This window comes from Panthera onca, chromosome A1 (genome assembly GCF_046562875.1).
Source record: "Panthera onca isolate mPanOnc1 chromosome A1, mPanOnc1 haplotype 2, whole genome shotgun sequence".
NCBI classification, from domain to species: Eukaryota; Metazoa; Chordata; class Mammalia; order Carnivora; family Felidae; genus Panthera; species Panthera onca.
Genome location: NC_138339.1, coordinates 51,795,603 through 51,810,485, shown reverse-complemented (window position 1 = coordinate 51,810,485; position 14,883 = coordinate 51,795,603). Strand labels below are relative to the sequence as shown.

The window sequence follows — 14,883 nt, the reverse complement described above, 5'->3', positions numbered from 1 at the left end:
TCAGAAATGGATCAAACAAAAACAATATAGAAGCCTTGAATAAATTATCACATAATATATAAAATCCTGTTCCAAACAAATACCAAACATGTATCTTTCAAACACAGATGATATACCAAAAATTAAAAGACCAAATTCTCACATAGGAATTTGAAAGAATCATAAACAGATTTTCTGACAACACATTTAGATTAAAAATGAGCAATAAAAAGAGAGCCAAACAAACTTAACATGCTTGGAAATTTCAAAATGTACTTCTAAATAATTCACAAGGTCCAGCATATATCATGATGGAAATTATTGCTAAATGCCTATAAAAGTACCATATATGCAAACTTATGGGATGCATCTAATGCATTTATTATTTAAAAAAAAAAAGAATTCAATTCAAGAACCTAAAGAGAAAAATCAAGGAAACAATTGAAAGGATCAGTAAGACCAATAATGGAGTTCCTCAAAACCCTAATAAAAACTAATCTGTGTTACTCAGCCATAAAAAAGAATAAAATCTTGCCATTTGCAATGACATGGATGGAGCTAGAGAGTATTATGCTAAGTGAAGTAAGAAAAATACCATATGATTTGACTCATGTGGAATTTAAGAAATAAAATAAACAAGCAAAGGCAAAAAGAGAGAGAGGCAAACCAAGAAAAAAACTCTTAGCTATAGAGAACAAATAGAGGGTTACCAGAGGGGAGGTGGGTGGAGGGATGAGTTAAATAGGTAATGGGGATTAAGGATTGCACTTGTGATGAGTACAGGGTGTTATATGGAAGTGTTGAATCACTATATTGTACACCTGAAACTAATAGTACACTGTATGTGAACTAACTGGAATTTTATTTTAAAGTTTATTTATTTATTGTGAGAGAGAGAGAGAGAGAGAGAGAGAGAATCCCAAGCAGGCTCCATGCTGATAGCCACCCAGGAACCCCCAAACTGGAATTTTAATTAAAACTAATCTCTGGCAAAACTGATCCAGGAGAAGACACACACACACACACACACACAGACATACACAAAGACCACAAAAACAAGATGAAAAAGACTGATAAACATAGCTATAATCATTTTTTTAATATTTTTTGAAAATTTAAACCAAGTTGATAATTTCTTTAAAATTTACCAAAACATAACCGAGGTCAGTCAGCAAACCTGAATAAACTAGTCACCATTACAGAAATTAGCTAAAATAATCCTGATACCGAAATAAGCATAGGTCACAAGGAAAGAAAATCATAGACCATAACAAACAGAGATATAAAACTTCTAAATAAATTATTGGCAGGGTGCCTGGATGGCTCAGTCTGTTAAGTGTCCCCCTCTTGATTTGGACCCAGGTCATGACTTTCTCCCTCTCTCCCTGCCCCTCCCCTGCTGGAGTTCTCTCTCTCTCTCTCAAAATAAATAAACATTTTAAGTGAATGGCAAATCGACTCAGCAGTGTGTTAAAGATAATAAGTCCCGACCAAAGAACTTTTATATCCTGGTAGTAGACTACAAAATATAAGCTAATGCCATCACTCTGGAGAGCAATTTGAAAATAGCTGGAGGAGTTTAAGTACTCATCTGCTATGACACAATTCCACTTCTAAGTATGATGCATCCTGAAAATTACTCTTGCATGTGTATATACAGAAACATGTTCAAGAATTAATCATTCTTAATAGAAAAAAAAAAAGAAAAGAAAAAGCATAAGTGTTCATCAATAGGAAAATAAATTGTGGCATATTCATACAATAGAACAGGTAAAATAACTAACTAAAGCCATATCTATCAATATGGATGAAACTCCAAAAGGATAAAGTCTAGTGAAAAAAAAGTTGAAGGATACATATACATGATAAAGTAAAAAAGTATTCATAAACATGTAGGTATAAAATGTGTCTGAGAGTGATGAGAACACTGAATTTATGTTCTAGACTAAGGAGAAAACATTTGCAGGGTATTATGGGTGCTTTAATTGTATATGTTAAACTTAATTTTTTAATAAAAATTGGAGGCAAATATGACAAAGTTAAAACTGATAAAGCTAGGTGCTGGCTATATGAGGTGTACTATCTGTATGCCTGAAGTATTTCACAATTTAATTCCATTTTTTAAAAAACTAGCCCAAGATATTTCCCAAGAAGAATTCTACTCTCTTTTAACTTTTCAAAATGCCTTGAAATGCATAAGCAGTCCTCAACCATATATTATATGGGTGATGAGACTAAAGATTCTATATCCTAACTGGTCACTCAGCCCACTTTCTCACAGCACTGCATCTGGCTGCTTTCAAAGAGGGTACCTGTTCCTTTCACTCACCATTCAGCATTATTAACTCACCTAATGCATCTCTAGACTAGCTAACCCAGTGGTTACTGACAATTTCCAGTGCTCTTGGCAAAGGAGTCAGCTATTGGAATCATTATGAAAAAACACATTTCTCTTTTGAAAGTACCTGAAGCAGAAGGACAGTCTCTTTGTTTTCCCAGATAGAAATCTAACATGAATTTGAATAACTGTCAGTTTCCACAGTTCCCACCAAAGCAGCTAACTGCTACCTAATAAAACTAAATAACAACAACAACAAATAGCTAACTGCTTTCTTCTTCACGAACAGGGGCTGGAGTATTCAGATCATCTCTCCTACTGAAAACTAAAAATGAATAATTAAAAAAAAACTCTTCAAAATCATAAAAAAGCTAACAGGATAGTAACAAAAACCTTTGAGAAGGGGGGATTCTAGACAAAGACCCAAATCCTGTTTCCTTGAGGGTATTTGCAACCCTGCTCAAAAAGAACTTTGTTTCTGGCACCTTGACTGAGCAAAAAGTTCAGAAATCAAACCCAGCCACCCAAGGCAAGAGTCTAATAAGAGCCCACATTAAATTAGGACCCCCAAAGAAAGCAAACTGGTGCAGCACTCTGGAAAACAGTATGGAGGCTCCTCAAAAAATTAAAAATAGAACTACCCTACGACCCAGCAATTGCACTACTAGGCATTTATCCACGGGATACAGGTATGCTGTTTCAAACAGGCACATGCACCCCAATGTTTATAGCAGCACTATCAACAATAGCCAAACTATGGAAAGAGCCCAAATGTCCATCGATGGATGAATGGATAAAGAAGATGTGGTACATATATATCCAATGGAGAATTACTCGGCAATCAAAAAGAATGAAATCTTGCCATTTGTAACTACATGGATGGAACTAGAGGGTATTATGCTAAGTGAAATTAGCCAGAGAAAGACAAAAATCATATGACTTCCACTCATATGAGGACTTTAAGAGACAAAACAGATGAACATAAGGGAAGGGAAACAAAAATAATATAAAAACAGGAAGGAGGACAAAACAGAGGAGACTCATAAATATGGAGAACAAACTGAGGGTTAATGGAAAGGTTGTGGGAGGGGGGATGGGCTAAATGGGTAAGGGACACTAAGGAATCTACTCCTGAAATCATTGTTGCACTCTATGCTAATTTGGATGTAAATTTTTAAAAATGAATATAAGAGAAGGGAAGCAAAAATAATATAAAAACAGGGGAGGGGAGAGACAAGAGATTCTTAAATATGGAGAACACACAGGGTTACTGGAGGGGTTGTGGGAGGGGAGATGGGCTAAATGGGTAAGGGGAATTAAGGAATCTCCTCCTGAAATCATCGTTGCACTATATGCTAACTAACTTGGATGTAAATTTTTAAAAAAGAGAGAAAAGAAAAAGAAAAACATCAATCAACTACTGATACCACTTGATGCTAACCAGGTGATGGATTTTCTTCCCCTGGAAGCCATGAAAAGTTATTTTCAAAGACTTTTTTTCAAAGAAGTTTTTATGATTTATTGCTTCCATCTTTTTAGAAGGCAAATAAATGTTTAATTCTTAAAAATAAATAAATTAGGACCCCAAAGCTATACCTCAGGGTAACGGTACACCCAAAAAATGGACCTACCTATTCAATCTCCCCAGCAGGTACTGTAGGAATCATTCTCATTGTGAACAGGGCTTGGAGAATCTGTAAAAAAGACCTGTCCTAGGAAAAGAACCATGGGCTGGCCTCAGACATATTTGCAGCCCAAGTTTCTAGTACTTCGTTGAGCCAAATTTTGACATATGAATTCAGTTTAAAGTGAATTCAAGACTGACAGTTACCAAGGACATTGCAAAATAAACACATACACCCTCTCTAGAGAAAGCTATCTCATCCTATGCCTCAAACTGTTCCTAGCAACTTTAAGGGCAATGAGCATCACATAATCCAAAGTAACCAACTCTCAAAGAAACAAAAACCAATTGGTGAGGATCAAAAAAAAACAAGCATCAGGGGCACCTGGATGGCTCATTCAGTTAAGCAGCTGACTCTTGATTTCAACTTAGGTCATGATCTCACAGTTCATGAGATAGAACCACACACTGGGCTCTACACAGATTGGAGCCTGCTTAGGCTACTCCCCTGCTTATGCACTCTCTCTCCCAAAATAAATAAATTAAAGAAAAAAATATATTTCAGATGTTGGTATTATTAGATATATATTATAGAAAATTATGTTTACTATGTTTAAAGAAGTAAAGAATAAGCTTTAAAATATCTGCAAGGATTGGTAAACTATATAAAGCAACCTAGCAAATTTAAAAAGAAACCAAATAAAACATTTAGAAATAAAATACAGTGGCTGGCTTAACAAAAAATCAGAAAAAATTGAAAGGGAGATTTGTTGAATTTGTCAAGAGAAATTATGCAAAATATAAAACAGAAGAAAAATAAAACTTATGGAAAAGGTACAAAATGTATAGAGGATAGTGTGGCATCTGAAAAGGTCTACATACATTTGATCAGAGTCTAAGGAAAGGAGAGAGAAAATGAGATAGGCAGTAAGTTTAAAAGATGGTTACTAAATTTCATATATTAAAAAAATAAATAAATAAAATGTAAAACACACACAAAAAAAGATGGTTACTTAAGAATTTTGCAAAAATGAAAAACGTCTATCCACAAATTCAAGTTCAACAAAACCCAAGATAAAAGAAACACATACTTACCATAAAGAAACTATAGAATACTAAAGACAAAAACCATAAAAATAGCCAGACATATGTCTTTAAGACATAAAGATTTCATTCTTAGAAACAAAAGTAACAGACATCTCAGTAGCAAAAACATAAGCCAAAAACAATGGAATGCTATTTTAAATATGCAAAGAAAAAAAGAAATGCCAAACAAGAATTCTGTTATCCGTCAAAAATATCCTTCAAGTATGAGAATGAAATGAAACATCAGAATAGATCATCAACAGATTCCCACTAAAGGCAATTCTAAAGGAGGTACAAAGCAAAAGGAAAAAAATCTCAGATGGACAGTCCAAGATGCAAGAAGGAATGAAGTCATAAACAGTAGTCAACATGTAACTGAATTTTATGAATATTGACAATATTCAACTATAAGGAGGCAAACCATTAAAGACGCTTAAATACAAGGAACAAACAGGATTGCTGGAGGGGAAGTGGTGTGGGGATGGGCTAAATGGGTGATGGGCATTAAGGAGGGCACTTCTTGGGATGAGCACTGGGTGTCATATGTAAGAGATAAATCACTGGGTTCTACTCCTAAAACCAGGACAACACTGTATGTTAACTAACTTGAATTTTTTTTAAAAAATCAGAAAAAAATGCAGTAGCAATAAGTCAGGAGAGAGGTTAAGAGTTAAAGTGCTCTAAAGTCCTTGTATAATTCAGGAGGAGGGAAAAGTAGTTACATATTTTAGACTGTGGTAATTTAAGATTGCTTATTATCGTTTATTGAGTAATCACTGAAAGAATAGAAATGGAGTGTATAACTTTCAAACCAGTAAAGGGAGAAAATGAAATTGTACAAAATAGTAAGTTAAAAGAGGATAAGAATGGGGAAAGAAACACAAAACAGAATAAGATCAGACAACAGAATACGGTCTGCTTTGAAAATAATAAACTGCAGCCACATGTGAAAAAAATGGATTCATCACACCAAATAGGATTCTATTTACCTGACATTTAGAAACAGTAGATAGGCAGTGAAACGACAAAGGATGGCTTGGAAATTTATCACCAAAGTCAAGGGTGAGACAGAATCTTTCAGGGCTCTTTGGGTAGGTGTGTTCAAATTCTGGATTATAGCAACATGGGTGTTCACTTTATAATGATCCATTAAGCTGCATGGTTTTTTTTTAATTTTTTATTTCCCCCCAAAAAATGTTTACAACAAAGTTAGCCAAGTGCCATGATTGTACTGCCTCCCGATCTAAGCTATACTTTTAACAGTGTTTACTTCTCCTTTCCTTCCACAGACCATTATCCACGGACTTGTTCTGGCAGGCAGCTTCCTGATGTACTTTGTGGTGTCCCTTGTTTACAATGCCATCTGCATCAACTGCAACAGTCCCACCAATCCCTATTGGGTGATGGAAGGCCAGCTCTCAGACCCCACTTTCTACCTCATCTGCTTCGTCACACCAGTCACAGCTCTTCTGCCAAGGTTTGAGCACAGGGGCTGTCGTCTTCATAGAACTACCAATGCCCACTTATTAATCCAAGAGTCAGGAGTTTGATTCCTGATAGGAACCTTGAGACTACAGTTTCAAAGACAGGGTACTAGGACAGAGAGAACAATAAACTAAAAAGCAAATAACACAGAGTGTGGTCCCAGGTCAGCCACAGAGTAGCAAAGTCCCCAACTGGCTTGGCCTCAGTTGTGGTATCTGTAAAATGAGTAATAATTCCTGCCCTCCTGCCTTACAAATTTTGTTGTACATAAAGGATCATTTATTTACTAGCCAAGGAGTCTCATACTCAAATATCTACAGGGACAGACAAGCAACTGCAACAAACCAGGTGAAGTACAGACGTGGGGAAAAAGACCTTCTCAGCTTCACCCTATCATTGCCACCAGGAAAGATCAAGTCTTAGCATTCCAGAGCTTTAGATTTTTTTTTCATAAATCCAAATTTTGCATGAAATAGTCAACTTTTTAATGTTACTCAAATTTGTTTAACACACACACACCCACAACCTGTATTAGCCAAATAAATCATTTATGCCCAGGGACTATTTCTAACATTTCTAGCCTAAACCTTCTGCATTTGCCTTATCCAGAAAAACAGCAACAATAATACCTTATATTTCCTTGAAGCTCACTCTTGCCACATGCTACCTAGCACTTCATTTTGCTTTTGCCATCACCTAGAAGTTAAACAGAGCTATGGTTCTAGTCCCACTTGCTCATGGGACAGCTAAGTCCCAAGAAAGAACATAATGTGTCCACAAGTCCACCACACATAACAGTGGGAGCTGGATTCTCCCAATTCAATGGCCAGTGTTCTATTCTGCAGCCCACACTCTAGTCAGAGCAGTCAGTGAACTTCACAATGATGTACCCCATGGGCAAGACTTAGCCCCTCTCCATTCTTAAGATCTTTCCACTCTAAACATCAAAATTCAGCCTCCCTACCATTATAAGCTATAGTAAACAGACTATCTCAACATTGCACAGAACTTTTTCTAATCCAAAATTAGGTAGAACTATAGCAGACCTTACTTCCTTTAATAAATGTGGCACCTTGCTTAACCTAGGTTGGTTTCCATTTCCTTGTCCTAAGCCAACTCAGAGCCTTGACCTCTGATGCATAAAGGCTGAAGATACCTAGATGGCAAACATAAATACCAGTTGAGTTCTAAGTATGCTCTATGTGCAATGCCTCCCTCCTTGTCCCTTGCTGGTGTCTGCAGCATCAGTCCTCTCCCACCTCCCTGCTTCAAAGTTTGGATTCAACACCACCAGGCTTCCTGTGCTCCCCTGAAGGCCCATGCCTTCTCACCTTCCTGCCCTTATTCATGCAATTTCTTCTACTTGGAATACACTTCCTATGACCAAACCTCCTCATTCTCTGACATCATTTCAGGCATCAATTCCAACCCTTCTGTGACTTTGCCTACCTTCCTACCTGGAAATACATCCCCCTCTCCTATGTGTTCCCATCACCTTGGTGTAACCCTGTCACTGCCTTTAGCCATTTGTTGTCTGTCTCTGTCTGACCATTAACTCCTGGATAGAAGGTATCCTTCTTACTATTATATAACCAGCATTTAGCACGGTTCCTATCACATATGCTGCACTCTGAGATAAACAAGCAATAGATGTTAGAAGAACAGAAAGGTGAATAAAACAGAGCCCTTGTTCTCAAGAAACCTGCAACTCAGTATACGATTCAGACACAACTGTGACCATAATACAGGTGAAAGTGACTAGTATTGATAGAGGGCCCTGAGTGAAGAGCAGGAAGCAATTAAGAACAAGTACAAACCTCAGAGGAAATATTGCCCACCCCACACCTTCTTCAGCCCAAACCCTTGGGGGAGACAAAGAAGATTGTGCTCTCATTGGAAAAAAAGCATCAAATATATGAGTTAAGTATTTTTGTCCACACTTTTGGGTTACACACAGTTATGATCACCATTACCCAAGCACTGAGCTCCCTGTTCTGTATCAGATTTAGGATATGGAAAGAAAATTATCATACATTCTTTGCTTACCCTTGGCTAGAAAACACTTAGAGCCAACAGCAACCAGTTTGATGATGATCCTTGGAAAGAATGAAGACTGTTGACAAGACGAACCTTCAGTGTTATAGATTGTTAAAACAGATGAGGGACAAATTAGGGGAAAGCTGGAAAATATTTACTTGCTAGTTACCAATAACACAGAAGTTAAATCTCTGCTATTCTTTATTATCATTGTAAAGTTGGATTTCTGCTTAATGTTGTTTACTAAGAAAGGCAGAGGTTTCCTCTGATAGAGAAACAATTATTTTAATAGTTCCAAGGACTGTGGACTTATAACTTTGGAACAATAAATGTTTCTTAAATCTACATAATCGAATGTTCACCACAGAAAACTATTTGTTCACTTGAAGTTATAAGCTATATTTATCATAATGGAGATTGATCTCACTCACCAAGCTTGTGATAATTAGCCCACTAGCTGTGACCTCACTTATCTTGGTCTAATTAATTCAAGCAATATTAAAGAACTGTACTGAGTCTCTTAAACTAGGAATATGTAAATTATTTTACAGATAAGACAAAAGAAATAACACACTAACTTTACAACACAAAGCAGTATCTTAATTAGCTACAAGAGAGGATAACAGTCCTTGAACACTCTTTCCTTGGCTTAAATCACACAACATTCTCTTCATCTTTCTCCTACTTCTCCTTTATTTTCCTTGCTGCTTCATGTCCTTCACATAGTTGATGTCTAGTCTTAGTCTTGGGTTCTTCTGTCTTCTGACTTTATGTTCTCACCATATACATAGCAACCACTATTGTGAAGTTAAATATCATTTTTAACAGACAAATCTCCAATGTAAATTCCCAGTCCAGACCTCTCTTCTGAATTCTAGATACATCTTTCTAGATACCAATCATCACCTCCACTAGGCATGTTAGGTCTGAGGAAACAGAGAGACCTCTATAATTTAATTCATAATCCATCCTCTGTCAGCACCACCATCAAAGAAACTTGGGTCTCCTCCAGAGTTCTCTCAAATGCTACCCACACAGGACCAGGACAGACCCCTGGGAGTTATCCTTGATACCACTCACCACCTCATATCTGGCTTGTCACCAAGACCTGACAGTTTTGTCTTGTACCTATTTCTCATATCCATCTGCTCTTTCTATTTCTAATCTTTTTACCCCAAATTACTTCAGTAGTCTCCTATTGGGTTTGCTCTAACCTATTATTATTGTGTCAAAGTGTAATCGTGTCATCCGTGTATGTCCCTCCCAAGAGCTTCCCAAGGTCATCACAATAAAGCACAAAAACCAAGATATGGCCCCCAGACCTTGCCTGTTCTGGCCTTACCAACACCTTCTGTGTCATATTTCCACACTCTGTCCTCACTATCCATACTTCAGCCATCATGCTCAGGATTTTGTTCTCTCACCCCTTCTTTGCCTGGCTACCTCCTATGCATCTCTCAGTCCTCAAATGTTTCCTTCTCAAGGACGTTCTCTCAAACTAGATCAGGTGTTTGACACTCTCTGTGCTCTCTGCATTTAGAAGTCTACGTACATGCTACATGAGAGCAAGAACCTTGTCTTGTTCACACTTTAATCCCTTGGGGCCTGGCCCATTGTAGGGACTCTACAAATATTTGTTAAATAAATGGCTAGAAGAAGGAAAGTGATAGCTTGGAGGAAAGGCTTAAACTGAGAAAATTCAAATTTCCAAGCAAGAAAGTTAGTATTTCCTGAAACATATATATGGTCACCAGTACTGCCTCGCTGGGTGAGAAGAGAAAGAATGAGGGAAAGTTTATCTGATTCCATGGAAACTACTGTTGTCTTCAGAAACCTTTGGCCACTGTAATGTCACCCTAAAGTTTTTAGACAATAGTGGAAGGATGGAGTCTTTCTATAAGGCTTTAGAAATAAAAACTTTTAAAGGATTATTTTTGGAAAAGATCACAGGTATCCTGAGCAACTGAATTACACATTAGGTTAAGAAACTGACACCAAAAGAGGGAACATGAATTGCCCAATATCACAAAATGATGTAATGGTGTGATTTTTTTCTCCATATACCACATGGTTTTATTCACCTTCTCATTCCTTTTTTCCCTAAACTTAGATTCTAAACACAGATGGAGACTCCCAAATCCAGAGTCCACTACCTTCAACTTGACAGGGGGAAAGAAACACCTGAGTTAACCATTCAGGGAGGTCAATTAACTTCTCTGGAAATCTTGGGAAACCCTTCTTATCACTTAGGGACTCAGTTTCTTCATCTAGCAAATAGTGATAATATAGTGATGCTGTCAAGTCAACCCACAGATTCAGGGAAAGAACATGTATTTAGAAACTACTTAAACATTAATAAGTTAGGCAAAGCATTGACATTACAAAGGAAGTACATTTTCCTGATTTAGAATTGCCCAGAAATAGAATGCACCACCTTGTACATGGTGGATAAAAGCCTTGGGATCCAGAGTGCTTGGTTCTGATCACTACTCCATCACTGTGTGGCTCCCCTGGACAAATCACTAATCTCTTGGTGCCTCAGTTTCCTCATCTGTACATACAGGGAAACTAAAGTACGACTTCATGGGATTGTTGGAAGAATGAAGTAAGTTAATGCCTAAATCACTTAGGATAGCCCTGGTAGATAATAAATGTTAGCTATTATATTTTGTTATTGTTGAACTCCCCAATTCCAGAGATGCCTAGACATAGATTTGATAGCCAACAGGAGTGTAACAAAGAGGATCTTGCCCTGTGTGGGGAGTTAGATTCTAAGGTCCTTTTCAATGCTAAAATTCAAGAAGTCAACAAAAATCAAAATGCCTTTATTCTTTTATTTCATACCAGGTACTTTTTCCTATCTCTACAAGGGACTTATGGGAAGTCTCTGATCTTAAAAGCTCAGAAAATCGACAAACTCCCTATGGACAAAAGAGATCTAGAAATCCAGAGTTGGAGAAACAGACAGAGGCCTGCCCCCATTCCTGAAGAGGCTCAGCATACCCACCATCCAGTGCCACCTGTCCCAGAACAGGACTTCAGAGCCAACAGCCCAAAGAGCTCTAGCCCTTCCAAGTACAAGTGAAAGAAGGACTGGGTGCTGCATGGAGAGAAATGCAGTAGAGACCATCTGAGGAATGACCCATGCCCAGAGGACTCCTCAGCTAAACTCTAATCCAGGGAATACCTTCTTCTGGGTCTAGTAGGACAATGGCTTCTGGAACCTACTCAAGTGGACAGATTGCTGAGTACCGGCCCTCAAGCAGGAGCAGTCATCGCTGATCCCAGAGTTCATTGACCATATGAATAGCCTGCAGAAATCTGTATAAACTCAGAAGAAACCACCCAATCAATGGCCTAATTAACCCATGACTCTTCCTCTTCATGGAGGAAAGGATGTGTCATTCTTGTTCTTTTCTCCTGACCAGGTTTGACTTCCTTGAAGAAAGTGCTGGCCCCAAGGGCTTTGACATAAAAAGACTGGAAACCAGTCACCCTCTACCTTTCTCCTGCTGCCAGGTAGCAGATCATGCAAACAGAATTTTTGTAAGGAAGGTATGTTTCTCATGCATTGAGTTTTAATTTTTTTTAGCCCAGAGACATTCCTGTGGCTCTTTAGATAAGTATAGCCAGTGGCCAATGCAACTAGGCCATACTTTTCCAATATTCTAAGAGATCTATCTACCCAGGCAATTTCTCAAGGTATGGAAGTTTCTGGGCTTGTCAAGCCATCACATCACCTCGTTGTGCCAAGAGTTAAAGTTTCAAAAGAAACCCATACACACAGGTACTTTATCTTGAGTATATGAATTCTTGAGTATATGAATTCTTTCATTCATCAAGAATTGGGTTGTTTTTGTCTCTAACCCAAAGAAAACCATATCTAAAGATTAAAACTAGATTTTAACTCAGTGTCACAGAGACTTTTGAGAATTATAGGTCCACACCTAGTGTAAGAGGCAGAAGGAACATGCTAAAGCAAATGGGTGCACTGGAAACCCCAAGCTTTAGCTAATAGACCATATGTCCACAATCTGTACCAAGAGGATAGGAGCAGTATTCTTTTTTAAAGCTATTTATTCATTTTTAAAATACAAGTACACATCCTCATTCAGCTCTAAGATTGGTAGACTTTAATACATCTGCACCCGGAATAGTATGTATGAGAGCAACACTGAGCCCAAACAATTACACCTTAAAGACCTGGAAGACACCGACCCATGCTTCAGTTATTTTAGGGAGAATCAGAGTAAGTCTCACTGTAGAGGTAAAAGGATTACACAACTTCTTATCCATAGAGTTATAAGTGCCAAAATGTAAAAGAACTCAAAAAAGTATTGAAATTTTAAAAATGACTGATAGAATTCTAAGAGGCTATCAAGAGAATTAAGGTATACTATGGGCAAGGATAGCCTGTCCCTAGTTGTTAAGATAAGCCAGAGAAGGCTACTGAACCCTCTCCTCTTTAAGATAGTACCTATATATTCAGCAAAATCCCTGTATATTAGGGGATGGATGCAATGTTGTGATAAGCATTTGAGCCTAAGGGTCATAGCACCCCCCACACACAAGTTGACTTAACACTTGAGTAACTTTTCAGCAAAGATGAACAAAAAGATCTCAACAATCAAGTTGGCAAATGGCAAACTGAGCTCATCCACTGACCATTCTGCTAACAAACCTAACTGGAGGGACCATTTGAAGCATTATCCTGGAGTCAGTATGCTGTATCTCTTTTACTGACTGTGCCACATGATGTTACTGATAATGGCCAACAGGAGAATCCTACATGGAGATTGTTAGAGAGGCAAAGCAGTAATGATATGAATTGTTCCAAATGAGAAGATTGAGCCAAAACTTGGATCTCAAGGTCCTCCCTTTCCCCCATTTGATTCCTGCCCACTCCTGCAAGCCATATTGAGATAGGTGGGATGTTTCAGAGAGGAAGAGAATAGTGGAAAGAACACTGGCTTCAGGAAATCTGGATTGAGTCATTGCTACTGTACTCTCTAGGAGCCTTGAAACAAGATGCCACACCTGCAAATTAGGTTAGAACTGGCCTACCTCCTGGACTTGGCCTAAGGATCAAGTCAAAATTACATAAGGGACGTGAAAACCCTTTGAAAGTTGTAACACCCTCAACAATAACACAGGAATTTTTATTTCAGAGCTAAGAGGAAACAAGGTAATAGGAAAGTCATGCAGATGTCAGACCACTGTACCTAAATGCCAAGCCATACCCAACATTGTGATGTCGCACTCTTTCTTGCATGACCAACCATCCCAGTTTGCCTGGGGTTTTCCAAGTTTTATACTGAAAATTTCCTCAGTCCTGGGCCACCTGAGATAGCTGATTACATACTCTTGCCCCCCTTTGAAACCAAAGCAACTGTGACCACCCAACATGCCATTTAGGGGAAAAGGTTATAATTTTTCCTATAACATTATGCTAATGACTGTACTTAGTAATTTTTATACTTTTACTGATTGACTGGAAATGTGCTATTCTTTATTAGAAAAAAAGAAATAAATATTGTTTTTCACAATTGCCGGCAGTTCTGGGCACCATCTCATTTGTTCACCCATCCTTCTTCACACTCATTTATTTATTCTAGTCATCTGTCCATCCATTTATCTATCCAATAAACTTCTGTTAAGCCCCTACTAGATGCCTTGTGATGTGCTAGGGGCTGTGAGTTTAAGACAGAGACTCAGTCTTAAGACTGAGTCTTAAACTCACACTTTGTCAGACAGACTATCAGGAACATATTTGATCCAACATGAGAGTGTGACACAAGCCAAAATGGCTGTAGGAATTAGAAGCAGCAGCACAGAGAGTCTCCTCTGTCTGAAACTCTAACCTGGCTACTCTCCTCTTGCTGGAATCCTGACACTAGCCTCAATTCCAGATTGATACAGGTGCCTCTTTTCAGTCACTCATTCAGAAAATATCGAGTGCCTGCTATACACAGCACCGTATTAGGCAGTAAGGATAAAATAGGAAACAAAACAGGGCCATCTCCTCCCAAGGAATTTACAACCTAAAAGGGAAGAGAGGCAATAATCAAGTAAATAAATGGGATCATTGTACTCCATGAGGAGAAAGAAGAATGGAGAAGAAGGGACCAGGTGGTTCCCAAGGTGATCAGGAAAAGGTCTTCCCATGGAGGGGAGGAGAGGAGACTTCAACCATGAAAATAAGACCGGGCCATTCCAAATGGAGAGAATTAATTACAAAAGTCCTAAAAAGGACAAGTTTGGTATACAGAAGGAGGAGGAGGAGGAAAAAAAAAAGGAAAGGTCAGCATGACTAGAACACAAATAAAAAAGAGAT

The 14,883-nt window shown here is 38.1% G+C and overlaps 1 protein-coding gene across 2 annotated transcripts in view; it reads left to right on the top strand.

Annotated features, from left to right (window-relative positions):
* The window catches only part of ATP10B (ATPase phospholipid transporting 10B (putative)), a 262,525-nt gene extending 248,423 nt beyond the window's left edge, over positions 1-14,102 (top strand). For both annotated transcript variants that reach the window (XM_060634929.3, XM_078446512.2), the window contains 2 exons: positions 6,317-6,504; positions 11,397-14,102. In XM_060634929.3, coding sequence (XP_060490912.1) covers positions 6,317-6,504; positions 11,397-11,634 — 426 coding nt within the window. In that variant the 3' untranslated portion in view covers positions 11,635-14,102. The remainder of the gene's footprint in view (positions 1-6,316; positions 6,505-11,396) is intronic.
* Positions 14,103-14,883: the final 781 nt, after the last annotated feature.